Source organism: Glycine soja, chromosome 18 (assembly GCF_004193775.1).
Source record: "Glycine soja cultivar W05 chromosome 18, ASM419377v2, whole genome shotgun sequence".
NCBI classification, from domain to species: domain Eukaryota; kingdom Viridiplantae; phylum Streptophyta; class Magnoliopsida; order Fabales; family Fabaceae; genus Glycine; species Glycine soja.
Genome location: NC_041019.1, coordinates 54,705,978 through 54,731,719, shown reverse-complemented (window position 1 = coordinate 54,731,719; position 25,742 = coordinate 54,705,978). Strand labels below are relative to the sequence as shown.

General features: G+C 30.8%; 4 protein-coding genes across 4 annotated transcripts; all 4 read left to right on the top strand.

Annotated features, from left to right (window-relative positions):
* The first annotated feature begins 4,177 nt into the window (after positions 1 to 4,177).
* On the top strand, positions 4,178 to 8,118 carry LOC114396184 (UDP-glycosyltransferase 83A1-like). The gene is made up of 3 exons (XM_028358087.1): positions 4,178 to 4,761; positions 6,221 to 6,790; positions 7,816 to 8,118. Exons 1-3 carry the CDS (start codon positions 4,275 to 4,277, stop codon positions 8,094 to 8,096), a joined length of 1,338 nt encoding a protein of 445 aa, XP_028213888.1. The 5' UTR covers positions 4,178 to 4,274; the 3' UTR covers positions 8,097 to 8,118.
* Positions 8,119 to 13,603: 5,485 nt separating this feature from the next.
* On the top strand, positions 13,604 to 15,588 carry LOC114395892 (UDP-glycosyltransferase 83A1-like). Its single transcript, XM_028357760.1, has 2 exons — positions 13,604 to 14,399; positions 14,543 to 15,588. Exons 1-2 carry the CDS (start codon positions 13,904 to 13,906, stop codon positions 15,391 to 15,393), a joined length of 1,347 nt encoding a protein of 448 aa, XP_028213561.1. The 5' UTR covers positions 13,604 to 13,903; the 3' UTR covers positions 15,394 to 15,588.
* Positions 15,589 to 17,869: 2,281 nt separating this feature from the next.
* LOC114397578 (UDP-glycosyltransferase 83A1-like) lies at positions 17,870 to 20,551 on the top strand. The gene is made up of 2 exons (XM_028359679.1): positions 17,870 to 18,447; positions 19,345 to 20,551. The coding sequence occupies exons 1-2, from the start codon at positions 17,961 to 17,963 to the stop codon at positions 20,190 to 20,192; spliced, it is 1,335 nt and encodes a 444-aa protein (XP_028215480.1). The 5' UTR covers positions 17,870 to 17,960; the 3' UTR covers positions 20,193 to 20,551.
* A 1,338-nt stretch (positions 20,552 to 21,889) lies between these two features.
* LOC114395591 (UDP-glycosyltransferase 83A1-like) lies at positions 21,890 to 24,675 on the top strand. Its single transcript, XM_028357417.1, has 2 exons — positions 21,890 to 22,590; positions 23,569 to 24,675. Exons 1-2 carry the CDS (start codon positions 22,098 to 22,100, stop codon positions 24,420 to 24,422), a joined length of 1,347 nt encoding a protein of 448 aa, XP_028213218.1. The 5' UTR covers positions 21,890 to 22,097; the 3' UTR covers positions 24,423 to 24,675.
* Positions 24,676 to 25,742: the final 1,067 nt, after the last annotated feature.

Genomic DNA, 25,742 nt, shown 5'->3' with positions numbered 1-25,742 from the left:
TGGACAAAGTAATTAAGTATGCTTAATTTGGTTCTGTATTGAAAATTCATGTGTAATTTGTACCTGTGAGAGTTTAATTTTTGTATATTCATAATGTAGAAAGTTTGCTTTTATATTGTTAAGTAATAGAGAAATCTTGATACTAAGGATTTTAATGTAATTTTTTTAAAAGTCGATAAACTTATATGTAGTGATTATTAATTGAATCACATTATAATTTTTTTATATTAACAAAATAATCTGTTTTCTCTATTTATATTTATTATCTTTTCAGAACAATTCTTTTTTGATAGGTCCAGTTTGTAATTGTAGATACACAATATTTATAGCTATGATTTTAATGACTATCCTTAAAAAGTATCATATGTATATAGAAAAATTCTTGTAGTGAAAAGAAACTTGACTCATGTTCATTTATGGAGTTTTTCATTTATTTTATATTTTATTTATAATTAGTATATTTTTATTATTAAAAATAAAATTTTGTATTTTAATTTATTACTTTTTATAATAACTATTTAAAAGTAAATCTTAGAATCCCTCAAAGGCTTAGTGAAGATGTATCTGATCATTAGTTGACAAATCTTATAATTTTGTTTGAACTTAATTTTTTTTATGAAGTGATAATGTATCTCAATATGTTTTGTTCTCTCCGAAAAGATTGGATTAGATGCAATATGCAATGTTATCCAGTTATAACATATCACTGTCATTTGCACGGGAGTCTTCAAACTTGAGCTCTCTTAGGAGATGCTTCAGCCACATGAGTTTACAAGTCACGAAACCCATAACTCTGTGTTCTGCCTCAGCACTGGATTTCATTAAAACATTTTGTTTCTTGCACTTTCAGGATATTAAATTTCCTCAAATTAGCACACAATATCTGAGTCTATCACTAGGAGAACCAGCCCAATCTCAATCTGTATCAGAATAACCAACAATTCTTTGTCTTCATAAATAAGACCTTTTCCCGGAGCACTATTAATATGCTTTCAGAATGCATATTACTGCATCCTAATAATCTTGGCAAGGAGAATTCAAGAACTGGCTCACTACACTGCAAAAATAATATTTGGTCGAGTAACTATAAGATAGTTCAGCTTTCCTGATAGAGTGAAAAAAAGGGTTGCCTTAGTCTATTCAGATGTGTGAGGTCCCTCTTGTATTTGTTTCTCATTCTAATTTTAAATATTTTGTAACCTTTACAGATAATTTTTCATGTTATACATGGCTGTGTCTAAAGAAGAATAGATCTGAATTGTTTTCCCTTTTGAATTTTTTATCATGACTCAATTTGGTATCCCTATACATTCTCTTCGCAATGATAATACATGAATATTTATCTCACCAATTTTAGACATTTATGGCTAGGTATTCTCCATCAAACTTATGTTGGAATATAAGGGTGATGTTAATGAAGATATAAGTAAGTGAGAAAAACATTTATTCTCGTCAATTATCCAACAACTTCATGTGCTCAAACCCTAAACAAAATAGGGTTGTTGAGCACAAAAATAGACCATCTCATTGAGACAACACCTCCAAGCTTCAATCGTGTGCCCTTCACTACTGTATTGTCTACTCAGGTACCGCATTCATATTGTCCTTTTTCTCCTACTCTGCGACGGTACTTCATCTCCGTTGATGTCTCATTCTTTGAGTATATTCCCTGCTTTGAGTCTCCCACGGAGAGCTAGCTGTTATACCATATTAAACAATAATAACTAGAAGCATATTAATTAAACTGAAACTGTATGTGTAAATGACATTACGGTATCCATTTATATAGGCTAGTCATATTTACTACACATAATTAATGGAGATTCTATTTCCTCTAAATCAAATATATATGCTTTCTCTAAAATCAAATACTATTATTTATTTCCGATTCTCAATATATATATATATATATTTAATATGGTCCTATATGCTTTATGTATATAGTTACGACGTGGCAGATGTTGTCTACAAGTAACTTTGGTATTTGGATGATGACATTTCTTTTATCTGTTGAATTGATGATACATGTCTCCAACTTTGAATATTAGCTAGACAAAATTTCTCCTGGGCAGGGAGTTTTATGTTTTAACACGTTAGCTATTACGCACGATCGACTTTGACGAGTGTTCATGATCAGTATTTATGTATTCATTAATCTGTACAAGCATTTTGAATTTAGGTAATTTTTTTTTCTTATAAAAGTATGACTTAAAACGTCAGCTGTTACCCATGACGAGTATCCATGAACAGTATTTTGTGTAGAATTAATCTTGTAGAAAGTTAGAGTAAAATATCATTTCTACATTCCGCAGAGCAGTTGACATAATAACGGCACTACTAGAAAAAAAGTGATTCTACAACGGTCAAATAGGAGATACAACGTCGTTCTTCGAACGTCGTTGAATATGACGTCGTTAAAATTTAAAAATTTCAACGACAAGTCCCAAAACACCAAACATTCTAAGACATTACTGAGGTAAGCACCGTCTTTGAATGCCTACTTTCAAAGACGAAATATAAATAATTAAATATAATATATATCAGCAACCCATATTGATCCATCGATCCCACAAAATACATAAGCCATAAGTTAATATACCATATCCACAAGGAAGAACAAGAAGACAAATTAAAACAAACATTGAAAACCAAAAATACAAAATCATAGTCAAAAATGGATTTTGTAAATAACTTAAAGCATAAATGCCCCTTTTGCACACTCTTTCCAGACCAGGGTTGAAAAAATAAAAAAGATCCAAACTTTAGCATAAAATGAGTATCCAAACTTTGCAACTTCCTATATTCTACTAAAGGTTCTCTTAATTTGAATAAATAAGGGTAATTTAGATAAGAGCAGACTTCATATTTTAATAATTTCTCTTCAATGGATTAGGAACCACACCAAGTGCCCTTCTCATACAACTTCATTTACAAAACAAAAAATAGGCATGTATCATAGTTTTTTCTTTTTTCTAGAAAAAAATGTAGTAACTTTTTTATTTGTATGTAATTTTTCTATTTTAGCCAGAATTATCATAAAATGGTAGATTTAGCTTCTTTAGAGCATGTTTAAGTAAATTTTTCTAGAAACACTTGCAAAAGAAAAAAGTAATGTAATTTCTTAATTAAATAAAAGATGTCATCATATATATAATATTCTTCTACTTCAAGTATATTTTCATATTACAATTAATGTAATTTCTTACTCTTAAAAGTATATATAAGAATAAAATTAAATAAAAGATACACTAAAAAGTAAAAAGCTTTTTTTTTATATATAAAAAAATTTGTTTATTTGTATTATAATTACTTTAAAAATTATAACTATTATATTTCTTAATAATTTACTGTAAGAAAATTACATAAAAAATATATAAAAATTAAACTTTTATATAGAATAATACATTTTTATACTCCAAGTTTCCTTTTTAAAAAAAAAATCATATATTGATGAACTTTATCTACAAGTAACAACTAGCATGGCTAAAAATACAATATAATCTATGGTTTAAATAAAGTGAAGAAGAATTGGCGGCAAAAATTTCATGAGTTTGGCGCCTAAAAAGAATAGAGTGGCAGTGGCGTGGAGCTATCAAAACTTCTGCTCTGCTTATAGCCACATAATAATATGACATAAGGAGTAGTAAGTAATTTCTTAAGCTTTTCAAGACTTAATGATAGGATAAGACAACCACAACCAGCCAAAATAAGATGAAAGCACGTAGCCAAATAAAATAGAGGGATTTCATTAAAGTCATTTTAAATAAGTATTTTAAATAATAATTCTATGAATAATTTGGTCACCTTTGAAGCTGAAATTCTTGTGTACGGGCGGCTTCTAGGATGAAGAAGTAGGGTATGGTTCACCTTTGAAGCTGAAATTCTTGTGTAGTCTCTAACTACGGTTTAAACTAATATTTTCTTGTTGATTTAATTAAAATTTATACCTTAGAAGAAAAAAAATATATTTAATTAACTAAATGTTGCATGAAAATTCATTGAGACTATGTATTTTATAATAATTTATCCATTTGAAATGTCCTTGCCAGTGTATTCAAACCCACCAACTTTGAATAGTACAATCAAGTACCTCCGTTACATATATACTTGCGTTTTAATAGCCATGACCTTTTATATAAGAGAAAAAGCATTATGCATATAAACTACAAACATTAATTTCACCAAGCCCTCCTGACTCAACAAATAAATAACAATCACACCCTTTTATCTTCGAGTCTTCTAATAATTCTCTTGTTTGCCTTCATCAACAGTTCATGCTAATGGGCATCCCTCACTTTCTTTGTATACCATTTCCAGTTCAAGGACATGTGAACCCCCTTATGCAATTCTCTCAGCTTTTGGCCAAGCATGGTTGCAAGGTCACTTTTGTGCACACTGAGTTCAACCACAAACGAGCCAAGACTTCTGGTGCTGACAACCTCGAGCATTCGCAAGTAGGGTTGGTGACTCTCCCTGATGGTTTGGATGCTGAAGATGACAGAAGTGATGTTACGAAAGTTCTTTTGTCTATTAAAAGCAACATGCCTGCTTTGCTTCCAAAGCTCATAGAAGATGTTAATGCCTTGGATGTTGACAAAAAGATCACATGTATTATTGTTACATTTACTATGAGTTGGGCTTTGGAAGTTGGCCACAGACTGGGAATCAAAGGGGCTCTTCTGTGTCCAGCATCTGCAACTTCCTTGGCTTCTGTTGCTTGCATCCCAAAGCTGATTGATGATGGCATTATTGATTCTCAAGGTAAATAATTCTTTTGGCTAAAATTATATTTTTAGTTCCTTATGCATTGTATTGTGAGATTTTGATATCCTAAGTTTTTATTGAGTTAATTAAATGAATCTTTAAAAGTTTTCAATATAAACAATAGGGTCACTCCATCCTAATTTCATCCATATTTAAATGATGAATTTATTTAGGGTTCACAATGAATCAAATCAACTCAAAGATAATTTAAAATTTAATTTGATATTAAGCTCGATAAATGTAATTCATGACTTAAAAGAGATAAATTTAAACTAAAAAATGAAGTGGTTAAATAAATGAATAAAACTTGAGTTGTATATAGTTAAACTCATTTAATTCAAGAATCGGTCATATATATATATAATTGATTATGTTTTCTATAATTTTATATATGTAAAGTGTGATAGTTTTTATTTATGTAAACTTTTGTTATAGTTATATTTTTTTTGTTATACCTTATGATCCTTTTAAGTTAATAGAATAAATTTAATTTTGTCTAAAATCTATTAATAAATTTAAAATTTATAAAATTTAAAAAAAATGACTTTTGATTCATATAATTCAAACTAACTAGCTGAACTGATCTTCTTTTTTTCTCCTAAGCTTGAAATGAGTTGAAAAAAATATTCATGTTGAGCTTGAATTAAACTCAAACAAAATTAAATTGAACTCGATTTAGGTCGATTTATTTGCAACCCTAAATTTTCTTAAAATAGAAAAATATTTCTTTTTTATTTATTTATTTTTGTTTCATAAAAATGTATTTACCTATAAGTATTATAAAAAACACAACAATTAGAATACTTTTTTTAGGTTATTGTAGCTAGTCTAAATATTTTGTGTTTTTTTACTTAGTATATTGTGTTTACTAGCTATATCATTTGTCAAGTCAAGTCATCAATTAATATCATTAAATATTGGATGGAATCACTGGAGAGGAACTTAATCATAATGTTATGATAATTTTATTTGATTTTGTTCCATACCATGACACGTATGCTATTTCATTTTATGTTAAATTTTGCCATTCCATCTTCTATCATTAAATATCTAAATCCCGTGTAAAAGTTTTTTTTTTTTTTTTTTTACAGAACCTCGCGTGAAAGTTATCATACCACTATTCAAAATATTAGTTAGATATACATGTAAATCAAAGTCACTGATAATTTTCATGCAATTCAGTTGTACATGGCAAATTTCGTACTGCTGGCTTTTGATTTGTAATTTGATTCTTCCAATTTTAATTATGTTAACCGAAGGGGTCAACCTAATTTACTTCATTATGGCAAAAGAACAAAGAAATTTTCGTAATTTTTGTTAACTTTCAAATATAGTCGATGTTAACTTGGTATTTCCCACGTCAAAATTTTCCTGATGGTTGGTCCCAATCACTCGGTTAATTAATAGTGCAAGTAGAGACAACCGGAGTTTTCATTATTTCCCTTTGGCATTACAGGACTTCCTACCAAAAAACAAGAAATTCAACTCTCTCCAAATATGCCTACGATGAACACACAAAACTTTCCATGGCGTGGCTTTAATAAGATATTCTTTGACCATCTTGTGCAAGAGCTGCAAACTTCGGAGTTAGGAGAGTGGTGGCTTTGCAACACTACTTATGATCTTGAGCCTGGAGCATTTTCCATATCACCAAAGTTCCTATCCATTGGGCCATTGATGGAGAGTGAGAGCAACAAAAGTTCATTCTGGGAAGAAGACACAACTTGCTTAGAGTGGTTAGATCAACAACAACCTCAATCTGTCATATATGTTTCCTTTGGCAGTTTAGCAGTATTGGATCCAAACCAATTTGGAGAATTAGCTCTTGCACTTGATCTCCTTGACAAGCCTTTTATTTGGGTTGTACGTCCAAGTAATGACAACAAGGAAAATGCTAATGCATACCCACATGATTTTCATGGAAGTAAAGGTAAAATAATTGGTTGGGCACCACAGAAGAAGATATTGAACCACCCTGCATTGGCTTGCTTCATTAGTCACTGTGGTTGGAATTCTACCCTTGAAGGTATATGTGCTGGTGTACCTTTCTTGTGTTGGCCATGTGCCACTGATCAATATCTTGACACGTCATATATATGTGATGTATGGAAGATTGGGCTTGGACTAGACAAGGATGAAAATGGAATAATTTTAAGGGAAGAGATAAGGAAGAAGGCGAATCAACTGCTTGTTGATGAAGACATAAAAGCTAGGTCATTGAAATTGAAGGACATGATCATAAATAACATACTAGAAGGTGGTCAGTCATCAAAGAATCTCAACTTCTTTATGGATTGGGCGAAGTAATTATGCTTAATTTGGTTTTGTATTCAACTAGTTATTTTTGTTTTGTTATTATGGTAGTATAGCATAATTAATAATTTATTTTTATCGATAAATGTTAATTTATTAGTTTTTATTAAAAATGTAAACGAGAGATTCATACCTGTGACCTATCCCTTCTCCCTTCATCCTTAAATGAGTTAAATTGACTTTCTCAATTATAATATTAACCTTATGTCTCCCTGCATAATCAATGATCATGACATGAAAGGATTAATTTATATATATATGTGTGTGTTTGTAATTTAATTAAAATGCATAAATAATGTAAAAAATTATTTACCATATTAACTAAAAATTAAATCATGGAAGTAAAGGCAGAATTGTTTTTACCCTATTAACTAAAATTAAATCATGGTAGTAACGATTATATGTAATTTTTATAAAAATTAATAAATTTATTATATGTTGTAATTTATAGTTGAATAATATTGACTAAATATGTTTTGGACTTGATTTCCTTTGGTAGTTCGGCAGTAATTGATCACAACAAACTTAAGGAATTAGCTCTTGGACTTGATTTCCTTGACACGTCTTTTCTTTGGGTTGTAGGGCCGAGTAATGATAACGAGGTAAACAATGCATACTTTGATGAATTTCATGGAAGTAAAGGCAGAATTGTAGGTTGTACACCACAGAAGAAGATATTGAACCACCCTGCCATAGCTTGTTTCATTAGTCACTGTGGTTGGAATTCTACTATAGAAGGTGTATGTGGTGGCGTACCTTTCTTGTGTTGGCCATTAGCCCAGGATCAGTTTGTTAACAAGTCACATATTTGTGATGTGTGGAAGGTTGGATTGGGATTAGACAAGGATGAGAATGGATTCATATCAAAGGGAGAGATAAGGAAGAAGGTAGAGCAATTACTTGGTGATGACTGCATAAAAGCAAGGTCATTGAAACTGAAGGAATTGACCTTGAATAACACAGTAGAAGGTGGTCACTCTTCAAAGAATCTCAAAAACTTTATCAGCTGGGCAGATTAATAATGCTTTGGTATAGTTTGGAAATCGTTGTAATTTAGTTACTAGTTAGTAAAATTGTTCATTCTGTTATGTAGTTTTTGAGTATATTGAAAATTATGAATCTCATTATTTCCACGATAAAGGATTAGAGACCTTTACCCGGATCTATTTCTCATATTTTTTTGGTTCTTTCCTTTCTTTGATTCTTGATCCTTGAAGGTGGTTTTCTCCCCTCTCTCCCATTCCTTTTCTTGTTTCTTTGATGACTAAGAAACCATATTCTGTATGGTAGCTTTTCTGACACAAAAAGAGGGTCTGTGTGTAACTGTTCACTATTTTGAACAGAAAAAAATATTTCTAGTTTCCTATATTTTTCCTTAACCTTTACTAACTGTCTCAGAAAAATTTAGTAACTGTTCACTATTTTGAAGGGAGGAGATTTATTTCTAGTCCTAAATGGAAATGCTTATTAGTACGAATTCATGCACACGACCAAAATTGTATATAGCAATATAACACCGACCATCTTTGATTTCTGTGAAAGTTCTTTTTTTTATTTATTTAATATTTATCAAATAGCATGTAAACATGTGGTTTTCTGCTGCATTTATGAAAAACACTTTCGTAAGGTATGGCATTGCTGTTTCCTAAAATAACCCTCACTGACTTTTAATTGCAATCATGCCTATTGCTCTATCTTTTAAAGTCAGTTCAATACTAACACATTCCACTTCAAAAAAAGAAACGTTGAGTGTGTCCCCGTGGCATCTTTTGTGCATTTCTTTGAGTTAGAACACACTCAAAAACATTCTTTTCTGAAGAAGATATTGGTTTATATAAGTGGATTTGCTCCAGCACCTACCCTTAGAGATACCCTTTCAAGATTCAAGAACAGAGGAGGTGCCTATTTCTACTTGAGACAGAGCTCACTTACTAATTGCTTTTTAAGCTGTCTATCTATTTATATATGGCTGACTATGATTTATTTGGACAAATTTCTCAATAAACACTTGAGAAGAAAATAAAAAAGGTAAAATGAATTAAGTTTTTCACATAAGTTAAAATTAATTTATGAAAGTTGTCTGAGTTAACTTCTCCAAAAATTGATTCTAATTTATGTCGATGCATAAGTTAATTTTAATTTATGTGAGAAGCTTAATTTTTATTAGCTTCTTATATTTCTAATTTTGATGCTTCAGTTTTTTCTCCTTATGATAAAATATAGAGCTTTCAAGGACAATCATTTGAAGTGTCTAGAGGACAAGCAGATGACTAGGAAGGGGAATGAGGATGAGCCATAGGAGAACTGGTGAGGTCTATAAATTAGTCAAGACTGAACTCAAAATTCTGTCCCAAACATTGTTTTGTCAAAGAAACTAGTGGTAGTGTGTCTGCTCTGGATGAGGCCATGAGGAGAATGTAACTTCAACAAATTAAAGGACTTAAACAATGTCAGATTGCTTAATTGAAGCCTCCAATACTATGGGTGATTTACAACTTGGATCTTTCTGGAATTGTAAGATTTTGAAGCCAGATGTTTACTTTGTTCCTGATATGTCAATGCTAGTGGAATTGAGATAATTGCCAACAACTACTACCAGTATGGATTATTCAAGCAATTAAAGAATGAACAATAGTTTTTTTTTATCTGAAAATATTAATTGATATTTTGTTAGTAGAGAGGAATTTGAACCCGCCATTTCTTCTTTCCTTTTTTGTTATTTATCAAACCAATTTTATATCTCTTAAAAATAAGCAATAGAAAAATGGATCAAAACAAAAATTATAAATACAAAAGAGAACCAAATGATCTAAAGATGATAAGGATACAATTGTACAAATATCTTTTCCTTCTTCAGTAATAATATAGTCTAATATAAGCTAACTTCTATTTTTGTAATTTGAATTTATTGAGTTAGATTAATTTTTTTATCATAGGTAAGAAATTATGAGTATTTCTTGATTTATTGGATTAAAAAATAATTTTACTTATAATACATCAATTACTTGTGGTCTAAGATTTTTTTAAAAAAGTCAGACACACATATTCTTTTATTATAAAGTAGGAACAATTTTCACAATTAAGCAAAATATCCAAGTTGCAAAGTTATGGATTCAGTTCATTAACCTTAACCTCTAGGATTTTAGTTACACATGAAAAAACTAAAAATAAAAAATAAAAAATGGAGAATGAAATCATCTAGCTAATTGCATCTACTTCCTTTTAGGTCTTCCAAAATTCTTGACTCCCAAAACCTTAGCATAAAAACTTTCTTCTTTTTAAACTTTAAAAAAATGGCAAAATGTTTTTGAAAACTTCATCCATTAATATGTGACTCGAGATCCAACGTTTGACTTACTGTCTTCAATGCCCATCTCTCCTAAATACTGGCATCATTCTGTTTGCCAGAGTCTAGCTCCTAGGCTTGGGTGCCTATCACTCCATGTTCTTGGGAAGAGATTCTCTCAATTGAAAAAATAAAAAATAAAATTTGAGATTCTTAAGTATCATGATCCCATCTTTTATTTTTTAACTTTCACTTTATAATGAAAATCCTTTATATTAATATCCAAGAGATAGGATCTTATTCAATGGTAATATTACCAGAGAGGATCTATAGTTCTATACCGCATGTTCTTGCACCCGACACTCGTAATGCCCGCGCCTAGTGTTGGCTGCATTTTGTTAAACATCACTAAAAATACTAAAATTAGCTCTATAAAAATAATGTAATGAGGATATGCAAATTAAAATACATATAATAAAGAAGTTAAAAATAATGTAATGAAGATATAAAGAAGTTATAATTTAATTACAAAGGTAAAATATACATATACTAAATCTACATTAGTTGTAGAATATTTATCAAATAGATAGATAAATTTTTATTATTTGGTATTACCAATTAGAATTTTAGGCTTCCTAGAGACATTCATAGGTATTTTTATAAGTTTCAATCCTTTGAATTAAATATAAAACTGATTTTTTATCAAAGCTTAATCATATTTAAAATTTAACGTCTTTCATTAAGAGTGTATTATGTAAGATTGAATTTAAGTCTTCTCTCGTAAGAAATAGATCATCTATGTTAATTGGTTAAAATTTAAGAATTTAGATGTTTAAAATTTTTGAGAAGTGTAGAAACATATAACAAAAGAATTTATGAGATTCATTTTATGAGATTGAATTTATGAGCATTATGATAAGAAATGCAAACTTTTCTTCTAATTCAACCCTTTATACATAAAAAAATATATTTATATTACTTTTTAAATTTACTTGAAATTTTTAGAATTTATGTTTTTAATTTTTAAACATTTTTTTTATCTGTTTTTACACTTTTAACTTTTTTTTGTTTTAATTTTAGTCTTTTAATTTTTTTCTTCTTATTTTTAGTCTTTAAAAATGACTAAAAGTAAGGATGAAAAACATTCAAGAACTAAAAATAGGGACAATTTTTTTTAGGAATTAAAAATAAAAATAAAAAATTCAAAAACTAAAAATAAAAAATTCAAAAACTAAAAATAAAAATCTTAGAAAATTTAGGTACTAAGAAGATAATGCAGTAAATTATGCAATCATTGCTCCCAAAATAAGTATAAGAAGCTAACACAGAGCCAGAAATCCCAATGCATCTTGTATGAAATTTTATATGATTAATAAATATTAACAATGGGACTGGGAGGCCATGCAAAAATAATAATAAAAAAATACGAAAATGTAAACTATGTCGCCCACGAAAGCAGCAAGAGAGAGCAAGACACTCAAATTTATTTCAATTTAATGCAGCAAGCACCACTCATGCATGTCCTTTATAAGCTCCTTTCTTGTAATAAAATTAAATAATGAGAAGGAAAGAGAGTATAGTAAAACTTAAGTTAACAATGAAGCAATTCAAACATTAAATATTGGCTGGTATAATCCACTGCAGAAAATGGCTTGTTGGGGTCCAATTAAAATCATATACTACCAGTATCTCGCAAATTAAGTGCTGTTGCGATGCCTCTACATGCAATCAGTGCAACAGTGCGGCTTGATAAGGTAGCAGAGCAAGAGATTGACATAATTTTACAGGCTAGTCACCTATATTTTTCTAGCAAATTAATGCAGCTGTGGCATCTTTTTGCCTATTTTCTTATATAGGATACTGTTAAAATAAAGATGAATGTAAAACTTTAACCAAGATCTTAATAGAATAGAATTGAGTATAGCCGAAGAGGCTGGTGTTTCATAATAATACAACCACACGAGTTAAGAACTAAGAAGTGTTCACATTTAATCTCTATATAATAAATAGATTTTCGTATGCCATATTGTTTGGAAATGAAGCAAGGGCTCGATCGGTTGGTATATATGCATAATTGATTATACTAATAATATATATATAAGAAATAAAGTAAATTTTTAATGTATGAAAAAGATGAAGTACTGTAAAGATTTTCAGCAGTCAATTTTGTGACCGTAGGTAAATCCGTAGTAAAATTAATCTAAGCCAACAGTACTACAGAGCATTGATTTGTCCACGAAGAACTATTCATGGAGAACGAGCTTTTTGTCGTAACGTCCTTTTGCTTTATATTATCAATAACTGCAGTACAAAAAAAAAAAAAAAGAAACCCAATATTATCAACAACTAATTAAAAATTATCATTAATAAAACATTTAATATAATGCTTAGGATCCTCTAAAAGTCAACAGCCAAATTATATATGATAGTTTTTAATTGATTGAGTGTAAAAATTATTTATATCATTAATAAGACATTTAATATAATGCTTAGGATCCTCTAAAAGTCGACAGACAAATTATATATGATAGTTTTTAATTGAATGAGTGTAAAAATTATTTATGTCATTTGTAAATACACTATTAATTCAAATTTTTATATATTATATCAATATTAAGAAAACATTTTTTGTTATAAAACGTGTATATTCTTCTTCAAATACAATTCATTCGAGACGCTATAATTAAATGTGAATTCGAATACTTTTAAACAAGAATGTGAACTTTGATCCATTATATAATGAAAGGTTATTCCCATCTATTAGACTCAATTCTTAATGGCATTACAGTTTATATATATGCATATATAATACAAAAAATTATTTACACTATTAACGCATATCTTATTTTTTAAAATTAAATAATATATGTATTTAAAATAATTTTACTAAAAAAATTTATATTAAAATATGTATATGCTGTGAGGAATTAATTTCTGATATAGAGCAAATAAAAAAAATCGAATAAATGCTTGTAAAAAAATACTGTTAGCTTGTAAAATATATATTTATAATTTTACTTTAAAAAATATGTTTTTGACTTAATATTTACTTATTTTTCTTCCACTAATAGACCTTATTTTTAGTTTTACACATTAAATTAATAATAAATTCTTTATTAAATTTATTATTTATTCAATAATGATTTATTAGAATTTGATATTTAAATAACTATGTAAAAAAATTATCGATCTTAACTTTGATGTATTCTTGGATCCGCCCTAAGTAGACTCACACAGTGAGTCACACTTTAAGAAAATTAGACTAAAACATGATTACCTTGTTAGAGTAAACGTTTTATCATGTTTTGGCTTTTGTTGGTGTTCTCTGAAAACGAGACAAGCTTAGTTCGATATGTTTGTACCTGCAATGGCGTGGATGTAGATGAACCTAGTACTCATGAAGTCTTGTACCAAAAAAGTAAATGCATCTTTTATGGCAACTGAATAAACACTTGCCCAAGCAACAATCACTCACACTAACTATATCTTTCAATCTCCAAAGAACTCATTTTCCAAGAGTCAGTTTTTTCAGCCACCACAATGACCATCCCTCACTTTCTTCTTATACCATATCCAGTTCTTGGCCATGTGAATCCCCTTATCCACTTGTCTCAGATTCTAGTCAAACATGGTTGCAATATCACTTTTCTGAACACAGAGTTCAGCCACAAAAGGTTGAACAACAACACTGGTTCTGGTTCTGGCCTAGACAACCTCAAGACATCAGGGATAAAGTTTGTGACACTCCCTGATGGCTTAAGCCCTGAAGATGATAGAAGTGACCAGAAGAAAGTTGTTCTCTCAATCAAAACCAACATGCCTTCTATGCTTCCCAAGCTCATACATGATATCAATGCTTTAGATGTCAACAATAAGATCACTTGTTTGGTTGTCACATTGAGCATGACTTGGGCTTTGAAAGTTGGCCACAATTTGGGAATCAAAGGGGCTCTTCTATGGCCGGCATCAGCAACTTCATTGGCCATGTGTGATTTCATCCCAAAGCTAATTCATGATGGGGTTATAGATTCATATGGTAATAATAATAATATTTACATATTCTTGTTACGCATTATAGTACTTTTTATGTCAAATTTTTTGAGAAATTAATAATTGTATTTGTATACTAACTACTAATGGGAGGTTTCATTGTTTTTAATTTCTTTTTTGGCATTGAAGGGGTTCCCATCAGAAGACAAGAGATCCAACTCTCCCCAAATATGCCTATGATGGACACAGAGAACTTTCCATGGCGTGGCCATGATAAGTTGCACTTTGACCATCTTGTGCAAGAGATGCAAACTATGAGGCTAGGAGAATGGTGGCTTTGCAACTCTACTTGTAACCTTGAGCCTGCAGCGTTTTTCATATCACCAAGGCTCCTACCAATTGGTCCACTGATGGGGAGTGAGAGCAACAAAAGTTCATTCTGGGAAGAAGACACAACTTGTCTGGAGTGGTTAGATCAGCAACTACCTCAATCTGTTGTGTATGTTTCTTTTGGAAGTATGGCAGTGATGGACCCCAACCAATTTAATGAATTGGCTCTTGGACTTGATCTTCTTGACAAGCCTTTTATTTGGGTTGTACGTCCAAGTAATGACAACAATGTAAGTATTAATGAATACCCACATGAATTCCATGGAAGTAGAGGCAAAATTGTGGGTTGGGCGCCACAAAAGAAGATATTGAACCACCCTGCATTGGCTTGCTTCATGAGCCACTGTGGTTGGAATTCTACTGTGGAAGGTGTGTCTGGTGGCATACCTTTCTTGTGCTGGCCATTTGCCAAGGATCAACATGTTAACAAGTCATATGTTTGTGATGTGTGGAAGATTGGACTTGGATTAGACAAGGATGAAAATGGGATCATTTCTAAGGGAGAGATAAGGAAGAAGGTGGAGAAACTGCTTCTTGATGAAGACATAAAAGCAAGATCATTGAAATTGAAGGAATCGACTATGAACAACATAGGCAAATTTGGTCAGTCTACAAAAAATCTAGAGAAGTTTATCAACTGGGCAAAGTAATGATACTTTTGGCAATAGTTTGGATTGGAAGAAGTTGTTTTTATTATTATTATTATTATTTGAATCTTTGCAATGTATTTCGTACACATGTTTATGCAGTAGACAACTTAATCTATGAAAAATGTTAGGAGCTGTCGTATACATCCCATTTGTATTATGAAGTTCATTCAATGAATCATGTGTCCCTTTATTCACTATTACTAGCCTATCTGGTTGCGTTACATAATTGTAGAGTTATCAATAATTTCTTTTGGTTTCATTCAGCTGACACTAGTCAAAACAGAGTAAGGCAAAGGGCATGGTTTTTCTTACAAAAACTTGTACCCAGTATTGACTTTAAGAAACTTGTTTAAAACCTCACTATTATGTCAACGAACGCAAGGTTTAAAAATAAATGTGCATTGTGAAAATAAATGGAGTAAAGTCACAGGAGCAAGAACTGGTATTCAAAGTTTGGCCAAACTTTGTATGTCAAGTCTCTAGGTGAATTAAGGGTGCAAGTGCGTCGAACCAAATTCAAGAATCCACTTGATTTTAATCCCAATTCAATTAGATTTTTATGAATTAAATTGAATTGGTTTTAATTTAACTAAATCGATTATAATTGGATTGGATGACGGGTGTGGAGTTTTGGATATGATCAAACCTAACTCAATCCAATCTAACCTAATGTTACTTTTTCATGATTTTCAAAATTTTATGAGTGATTATTGTTCATCATATGAATAATGTATTTATCATTTTTTGTCAAATAAAATATTTTATTATTTTTTGAGCTTCATAATTTTTTAAATTTTTTTTCCAAGATTTAAGGTAATAATTTTTTAATGGTTAGATCCGATAATCAATCCAATCAAAATTGAATTGAAATGGATTGAGTTGGTAAGAAAAAGGGTAAACTCAATTCAATCTAACTCAATTAAATTTAATTAAATTAGATAAAAAAATAGACAAATCTGGATTCAACGGCAAATCACTTACACCCTTACACCCCTGAGATGAATCATCAGATTTTGTAACAAATACTCCCTCAGCTCATGATTTCCAAATTAGTGTCTTCAGCCCATGATTTCCAAATTAGAGAAACTACTATTACTTCAGTACTAGCTAGTAAATGTTTCTTTTGATGCCCAAGGAGTGCATGCATTCATACTATAGGAAAGAAAAAGTAAAAGATGTGATAAGTGATACAAGAAAGAAAAGTGAAACAAAATGAGTATCATGCAAATATAAAAATTGTTGTGTAAAAAAATAGTTAAATTAAATAATACCACAAATCTTTCTCACAAAATGTGTTTCCCAAAAATGTTTGAGCCTATTACATTTAAGCCAATAATTATTTTCTCATTCAAACTCACACAATAAACAATAAATAATAATAGAAAATGATAATTAGAAAATATCACGTAAATGATGAACTTCAAATTTTATCATATATTTTATATCACCAAACATTGTTTGCATCATAACACGAGGGGTGATGAGAGATCAAATATGAACATTTATTATCTTTTCACTAGAAAAAGAGATATTTATAACCTTCTAGCAAGTAATAATAAAGTTAGGCATAAATTATATCATTTTAATCTTTTTTATAATTTGTTTCAACATTCTCATAAATAAAGAAGAAAGGATTTCAAATTACTTTGATATTTAATTAAATCATACCTATAGATCATTGTCATTTAAACATCTTACTAATTTCCCTAATACTAGAGAGGGAGGGAGAACCCCGCATAAATTCTTTCAGAATTATTCGTCCTACAATTTTTAAGAAGGTAAATGCTTGCTCTGTTTTTATATTTCTCTCATTTCACTTTCCACTACATGTTTTTGTGATTTATTAACATGTAAGCCATATATATCTACGGTTTAAACTTTAAATCAGGATTTTTCCTCCATCGTAGCTTGTAGTTGAATTTTCTTGAATAGCCTTCTTCGTTGATTTGCTGAACTATATATGTTGCTATTTACTTGAATGCGTATGCACTTACGCAATATGAATTAAAAAAAAAGAAGAAGAAAGCCTATATAAAAGTATTTTATCTTATACGAAATAAACTACTACCTACCATGTAAAAAATAAAATAGATAAATATTTTTGACTTGTCCCTGGCGGCACGGCACTGACTCACTTAGTCATTTCAATTCAGAAGTACCTTACAACATTATTACAACATGTGACCTCGATAGAAAGAAAGTAATCCAAATTAATAAAAGTCTCCTTGGATTGGAAGCAGAAATTCAACGCCTAGTCCTGTTAAATGTTGACACCTCTGAAATGTTAAATGTGGACATTATTTTAAAGTACATATTTGATAAGACACTTTAATAGAATTTGAACCTCGTTATTACACCTAATCCTTTTAGTATTCATGCAATTAATTAATCAAAACTGTTAGGACGATTTATATAGTATTACTTTAATCTTGATAAACCAAATTTAAAATACGCATATAAAAAGGTCTCATCCAAAACTAGTCCCACCATAAAATCCATCTCAAACTCTTGGATCATATATTTCAACCTCCTCAGATTTCTTTCTTAGCAAACCAATTTTCAACCACATGGGTATCCCTCACTTTCTCGTTATACCATATCCAGTTCTGGGTCATGTGAATCCCCTTATGCAATTGTCTGAGGCTCTAACCAAGCATGGCTGCAAAATCACATTTCTGAACACAGAGTTCAGCCACAAAAGAGCAAACAACGCTGGTGCTGAACTAGACAACCTTAAGGAATCAGGAATCAAGTTTGTGACACTCCCAGATGGCTTGGAACCTGAAGATGATAGAAGTGACCATGAGAAAGTTTTTTTGTCTATCCAAAGCAACATGCCTTCTTTGCTTCCAAAGCTCATAGAAGATATCAATGCTTTGGATGCTGAGAATAGCATAACTTGCATAGTTGCTACTATGAATATGTGTTGGGCCTTGGAAGTTGGACACAAACTTGGAATTGAAGGAGCTTTTCTTTGGACTGCATCTGCAACTTCCTTGGCTGCATGCTATTGCATTCCAAGGCTGATTGATGATGGAATTATAGACTCAGAAGGTAAGAATGATATTCACTCAATCTTGTTACAGTTAATTCTTTTTTTTTACTGGTAGTCACATACAAATTTCATCAAGGTGTCTATTTTCCCAAAGTTAATGAAATAGTACTTTAAAAATTTTGTTTCACATTTTTGGAAGGTATTGAAAGTGCTCACCTTACCACGACAAAGTTATGCTGTGTGTGCACATGAGTGTTTGTTTCTGTCAAAATTAATTCTTCCAATCCTCACAATTGATTTTGAACCGTCTAATTAATATATCACCCAAACAAGCCTTGTTACTGTGGTAACTCATTCTGGATACTGCAAATTGATTTTGATTTGCAGTAAACCATACTAGTACTTTTGAATAATAATCGTGTCATGTTATTCATATGGGACACTGCATGAAATATATTAGAGATTTCATACTGACCAGTGATAAATTCCCCCGTTATTGGACATTAGGTCATTATTTGATTGTGCTGTCCGGTTTTGCACACTCTGTATTTGAGATGTTCAGTCTTCAGCGAGAAAAGGTGAAAAGGAAGTGTGTTGGAAATTTCATGTTAACTAATGTTATAGTCAAAATAGTGTATATATATAAAATATAACCTTCAACATAAGACCTAGTTTTATAAATTGAGTTAGGATTTTTAAATTCTAAAAAACCATGTTTGCAAAGTTGGGGTTAGAACTACTAGAGTCCATTCTGATTGCTTTCAAAACTAGGGGGCCTGGCATCACCTCAACATGGGGGTTCATACATTTTCATTGAAAAAATATTAAGATGTCAATGCTGTTATTTTGATTTAGAAAGCCAAAATGCATAATGATGGATCTCTCTTTCTCAGTTAATTTGCTAAAGGCATAAAAATGAAAGAACTTCTTATTAACTTTAGCCATTGTAATTGCAGGAGTAGCAACCAAGAAACAAGAATTCCAGCTTTCCCTAAATATGCCTATGATGGACCCTGCAGACCTTCCATGGGGTGGCCTAGGTAAGGTTTTCTTCCCTCAAATAGTTAAAGAGATGAAAATCTTGGAGTTAGGAGAATGGTGGCTTTGCAACACCACTTGTGATCTTGAGCCTGGAGCACTTGCCATATCTCCAAGGTTCCTCCCAATTGGCCCATTGATGGAAAGTGACACCAACAAAAATTCATTCTGGGAAGAGGACATAACTTGCCTAGATTGGTTGGATCAGCAGCCACCTCAATCTGTTGTGTATGTTTCTTTTGGTAGTTTAGCAATAGTTGAACCTAACCAATTCAAAGAACTAGCTCTAGGACTTGATCTCCTTAACATGCCTTTTCTTTGGGTTGTACGTTCCGACAATAATAACAAGGTAAATAGTGCATACCCTGATGAATTCCATGGAAGTAAAGGTAAAATTGTCAATTGGGTGCCTCAGAGGAAGATATTGAACCACCCTGCCATAGCTTGCTTCATTAGTCACTGTGGTTGGAATTCAACTATAGAAGGTGTATGCAGTGGCATACCTTTCTTGTGTTGGCCATTTTTCTCTGACCAATTTGTTAATAGGTCGTATATTTGTGACGTGTGGAAGGTTGGATTGAAATTAGACAAGGATGGAAATGGATTAATACTGAAGGGAGAGATAAGGAAGAAGGTGGATCAATTGCTTGGGAATGAAGACATCAAAGCTAGATCGTTGAAACTGAAGGAATTGACTGTGAATAACTCAGTTAATGGTGATCAATCTTCAAAGAATCTAGAAAAGTTTATTAACTGGGCAAAGTAGTACTACCTCCTGCTATAGTTTGGATTGGAAGTTGTCTCTCTTTAATTTTTCTCAATTTTTATGTCTGAAATTCGTTTACTATAGCTAAACAGCAGATTGCATCTCCCTGTTGGGTCCAAAGATACTCAAAAGAATCTTTTCCAATTTCAAAAGAATAGAAGTTAAGTCCAATGACAAATTTAGTTTCTGCTTTGCTTTGCCTATTTTATTTCCAAGTTGGTTGGTTGTAGTCATATAGCATAGCTACCAGCTTAAGGGGTGGAGATATGCTGTTGAATTATGTGGATTTGTTACTTAAATTGATAACTATTTTTTTTTGGACAGCAATTGATAACTAATTAATATTATTAGTGCTCAAATATTCATTGTATATAAATAAGAGGAATATCATACTCATTTTTGGTGTTTTTAATTATAATTATACCTTCTGAGTTTTACTCGTTTCAAATTTCCAGCTTTCAAGCTTCTTTTCCATTTTCCCCTCATCCTCTAATTCCTCATGTTGTCAGTTTGTTGCTGTGAGTGCGAGGGGGGGATCTGAATAGAGTAAAAAGGATAAAATGAGGAGGGTGAGTTTAAGTTATACAAGCCTTTAAACTAACGTAGAAATTTAATAACGATAACGTAATTTTTTTTAGATTTTTGTATAAAAATATTATAAATTAAATTCTTAATTTTAATATTTTCGGATGCCATCAATTTTTTTATTTGAAATAAACCTTACCATTGATTCCTTTAATTATAATTGGGTTGATGGATATTAGATTGATATGATTTGACTTTGTAAGGGTATAATTTTTTATTATTTTTTTAAAATTTGGAATTAATCTTAAAAAAACTAAAAGTATCTTGTATTTTCATTATCATTAATTCATTATAGGTTTTTTATTTTAAAATTTTCTAGGAGAAATTATATATTTTTTGCAAATAAAAATATATTTATTTTTAACATCTCAAAATAAAATCTTCTTTTTCTGATTATTTATTATTTATGTAAATGTTTTATGTGTGGTTTCTATTTTTATAATATATATTTTTTAAATAATCACAATAATTTATTTTTTTAACAAAGAACTAAATGAAGATAAATATCAATATAGTTTGTGTTTTAAAAAGTGAACCAGTAGTTGACTAGATCCAAATACTAGATTGATTGATGGTAATTATTTGAACCATGGAACCAATAAGTAAGATATAACAAAATATATATGATTTGTATGACAAGTTTACTAATTAATTAATTACGGTGGTCTATTAGTAAGTTGATCTATAACATAATTTTCAAGTTCTGGGATTGATTCTTGATTGTGTCAATTATGTTATATTTTTGTTAAACTTTACATTCTTATAAAAAAAATAGTTCAATTGGTTATACCACCAATATCCAATCGCACCGAGCCAGTCTTTAAAATTGTGGATGTAGTAGTAACATATTATTTATTTTTATCACTTGAGTGGATCATTTCTTGAGACCCACACACTTCAAGAAACACGTGATTTACCTAAAATTTTTGCACATCTTATATATATTTTTTAAAAAATTTCTTGAGACCCACGTATAACTTGAAGAAGCCAACTGATTCAAGTAACAAACACATTTATAACATTTAATACATGGATACTCTAATTGGCAAATATCTATTTGATTTTTTATTTTGTTTCTCTTTTTGTCACAACATATTATTATACCTATATTTTTCTTCCTTCTATCACTTTCTCTTACTAGCATGCGAGTGTTGACACAACTCATTCTCCTTACAAATAATAAGTTATCATTAACATATATAAATAACTTCCCAATGAGCAACAAATAACAAGTACTAAAAACTCACATTTCACTCAGCCTTCTACATCTCTCATTATTGTCCCCTCCCCTATTCCCTCTTCAAATTTACATCAACAGAAATGAGTTACCCACACTTTCTTGTTATGCCTTATCCAATTCTAGGACACATGAATCCACTTCTGCAGTTCTCTCAGGTTTTGGCCAACCATGGCTGCAAAATAACCTTTTTGATCACTGAGTTCAACCAAAAGAGAATGAAGAGTGAAATTGACCACTTGGGAGCACAGATAAAGTTTGTGACACTCCCAGATGGTTTGGATCCAGAAGATGACAGAAGTGACCAACCGAAGGTGATTTTGTCACTCAGAAACACCATGCCTACTAAGCTTCACAGGCTCATACAAGACATCAATAATAATAATAATGCTTTGGATGGTGACAACAACAAGATCACTTGTCTGGTTGTTTCTAAGAACATAGGATGGGCCTTGGAAGTTTCACACAAATTGGGAATCAAAGGGGCTCTTCTGTGGCCTGCTTCCGCTACTTCGCTGGCCTCTTTTGAGTCCATACCAAGGCTCATTGATGAAGGAATTATAGACTCTGAAACTGGTAAGAACAAACTAATTAATTACTATATTATATTATGTTAGCTAACCTATTATTTGGATATTAATTAAACTTCACCAGGAATTGGAATCAAGCATTAATTCAGTTACAAATCATCATAAAATATCAATGGCCAATAAATTTGTATATATTCTTCTCCCTTCTTGATATGCAATTTTTTATGTACATGGTTTGATGGCAGTTCTCATTTTTTCTTCTTCTAAACATGGTCAAGTTTTACTGCTAATTGAATCCCACTACAGGTACAACCCAATTTGAACACGTAATTGACGTTGGTTTTAGGGTAATTAAATAAAGTACCTACAATATTATAAGAAAAAGGCAATATAAATTTACGCTAAAGATATCATGCATTGGTGTTATTACATCATTTTTTTATACTAATAAATAAAAACAATTATTAAAAATTAATTTTATTGAAAACCTAAAAAAGACACACACTATTAATTACTACATCACACTTTAAGTATAAATTCATAATGTTTATAGTGATATTTTGTTTTTTATTAAATATATTATTAGAGTCCAAAGGGTTAGCTTATTGTATGAGACTTTAAGTATAAATTCATAATGTTTATAGTGATATTTTGTTTTTTATTAAATATATTATTAGAGTCCAAAGGGTTAGCGTATTGTATGAGATTCTAATGGATTCAAATGAATAAAAACAATTTATTTAGCATATAAATTCATGTTCGATTTTCATATGTAAAATTCTTTTAAACCATAAACAATCATATACCACAAATATAAATACTTTTTTATCCAATGAACTGGGAGATATCCATGATCACTAAATTAGAAAAAACAAATTATTATATTGAAAAGAGAAGACTTAATGAATTTTTTTATAATGCATAGTAAACTTCTTTATATTCTTTTTTGTAGACTAAAATTTCTTTTAGTGGTAGTCAAACACTGACATAGGCAATCATTCTTAATTTTCTTCGGACTTTGCAGGACTTCCGACCAGAAAACAGGAGATTCAGCTTTTACCAAATTCGCCTATGATGGACACGGCAAATCTACCATGGTGTAGCCTTGGTAAGAACTTTTTCCTTCACATGGTAGAAGATACTCAAAGTTTGAAGTTAGGAGAATGGTGGCTTTGCAACACCACTTGTGATCTTGAGCCAGGAGCACTTGCCATGTGGCCAAGGTTCCTTTCAATTGGCCCATTGATGCAAAGTGACACCAACAAAAGCTCATTCTGGAGAGAAGACACAACTTGCCTACATTGGTTGGATCAACATCCACCCCAATCTGTTGTGTATGTTTCTTTTGGAAGTTTGGCAATAGTGGAACCAAACCAATTCAATGAATTAGCTATTGGGCTTGATCTCCTTAACAAGCCTTTTCTTTGGGTTGTACGTCCAAGTAATGAGAATAACAAGGTAAACAATACATACCCAAATGAATTCCATGGATCTAAAGGTAAAATTATTGGATGGGCTCCACAAAAGAAGATATTGAACCACCCTGCCATAGCTTGCTTCATTACCCATTGTGGTTGGAATTCTATCATAGAAGGTGTATGTGGTGGCATACCTTTCTTGTGTTGGCCATTTTTCAGTGACCAATTTATTAATAAGTCATATATTTGTGATGTGTGGAAGGTTGGACTGGGATTAGACCAGGATGAGAATGGATTAATAATGAAGGGAGAGATAAGGAAGAAGGTGGAGCAACTGCTTGGGAACGAAGATATAAAAGCAAGATCAGTGAAGCTGAAGGAATTGACCGTGAATAACTTTGACGAAGGTGGTCAATCTTCACAGAATATCGAAAAGTTTATCAATTGGGCCAAGGATTAATGGTGCTTTTCGTTGGTCCCATGTTGGACCTTCTTCTATGTTTTCTTTTTCCCTTTTTGGATTCTTATGTTGAGAAAGGCAAAAAGCATTTGATACTTATAATTTGGTTATAGACAAAATAAAGTTTATGTTGGAGTCGTTCTACTACGATTCTCAACAAAAATCATTTTATCTATAACCACGGCTAAAAATGTTATGTTGGAGTCGTTCTACATTCTCATGAAGTTTATCTCACTTGTATCAATAATATTCAGAGTTGTGTGTATATAATTATATTTATACTATTTAATATCTACCTATTAATTAACTATGTAAAACTATTTTAATTTTCTTAAATTTAGATTTTAAAGTTGTAGGTGTGTTAAATATTATGAGAGAATTTGATTATTGTTACGTATAATAATTTTATTTAGCGTAAACATAATTATCTTTCATATGGAACATAGAAAATAATGTGTGATCTCTAATAAATTAGATAGTATGTAGTATTTGGATGCTACAAACAAGTCATCTATAGCATCTCTTTCAGCGTGTGAAAAACTGCATTTCAACTTAAAATAAGAATAATGATGTAAAAAATCTTATTATTTTAAATATCTTATCAATATTTCTTTGTAGATGTTTTTTCTTATTTTTTTATAAATTCTATTAAACTTATATTTTTTCTTTCTCAAGTGTTCAATGGGTGTTAGGGGGGTTGATGTAACAAATGACCTGTGGATGAATATCAAAGACTACATCCCCATCCCCTCCTTGCTCCGTGGGACAGGATACCTGAGACACTAACGACATCATGGTAGATATTGGTATATTTTCTGACTCTTTGGTCTCTTTCCATTTATTTTTGTAGTATTTTTTCTCTCATATTTTTTTATAATTCGATCATATGTTTCATTTCAATAATAAATAAATAAAATGCAATCAACAATAAAATGAAATGAAGGACAGTCCCCGCAAGTCTAGTCAACTATCAACCTTATCTATCTGGCAATATCGATGTGACATCTTCACAACACAACCTTTATGTCTTGTCATTCATTCTATAATTAACATTTTCTGCAATAAAGAGCCACCACCGTAGGTCCCACCTGCAATCATTTTCTTCATTGCTTGTCTCTTCCATGGCCATGCAGTACTTGCAGATAAAAAAACAAACAAACAATTAAGAAACGTCTGCGTTAAACACTCTATTAAAATCTTCTATCAGGTAGGTATTAATCAAAGCAATAATTCAAGGTGCTGCCAAATGGAGTACATGATTTATATCTAATGTAGCATTGAATAATTAATCATAATGTGTCATTTAGATGTATAAACTTA

What these genes read in the sequence shown, in the direction of transcription:
- LOC114397578 (XM_028359679.1), top strand. Translation starts at nt 17,961, where the DNA reads ATGGGTATCCCTCACTTTCTCGTTATACCATATCCAGTTCTGGGTCAT. An exon ending in TGGAATTATAGACTCAGAAG is followed by an intron (nt 18,448 to 19,344) that starts GTAAGAATGATA and finishes TTGTAATTGCAG; the next exon opens with GAGTAGCAACCAAGAAACAA.
- LOC114395892 (XM_028357760.1), top strand. Translation starts at nt 13,904, where the DNA reads ATGACCATCCCTCACTTTCTTCTTATACCATATCCAGTTCTTGGCCAT. An exon ending in TGGGGTTATAGATTCATATG is followed by an intron (nt 14,400 to 14,542) that starts GTAATAATAATA and finishes TTGGCATTGAAG; the next exon opens with GGGTTCCCATCAGAAGACAA.
- LOC114395591 (XM_028357417.1), top strand. Translation starts at nt 22,098, where the DNA reads ATGAGTTACCCACACTTTCTTGTTATGCCTTATCCAATTCTAGGACAC. An exon ending in AATTATAGACTCTGAAACTG is followed by an intron (nt 22,591 to 23,568) that starts GTAAGAACAAAC and finishes CGGACTTTGCAG; the next exon opens with GACTTCCGACCAGAAAACAG.
- LOC114396184 (XM_028358087.1), top strand. Translation starts at nt 4,275, where the DNA reads ATGCTAATGGGCATCCCTCACTTTCTTTGTATACCATTTCCAGTTCAA. An exon ending in TGGCATTATTGATTCTCAAG is followed by an intron (nt 4,762 to 6,220) that starts GTAAATAATTCT and finishes TTGGCATTACAG; the next exon opens with GACTTCCTACCAAAAAACAA. An exon ending in TTGGAATTCTACCCTTGAAG is followed by an intron (nt 6,791 to 7,815) that starts GTATATGTGCTG and finishes CTACTATAGAAG; the next exon opens with GTGTATGTGGTGGCGTACCT.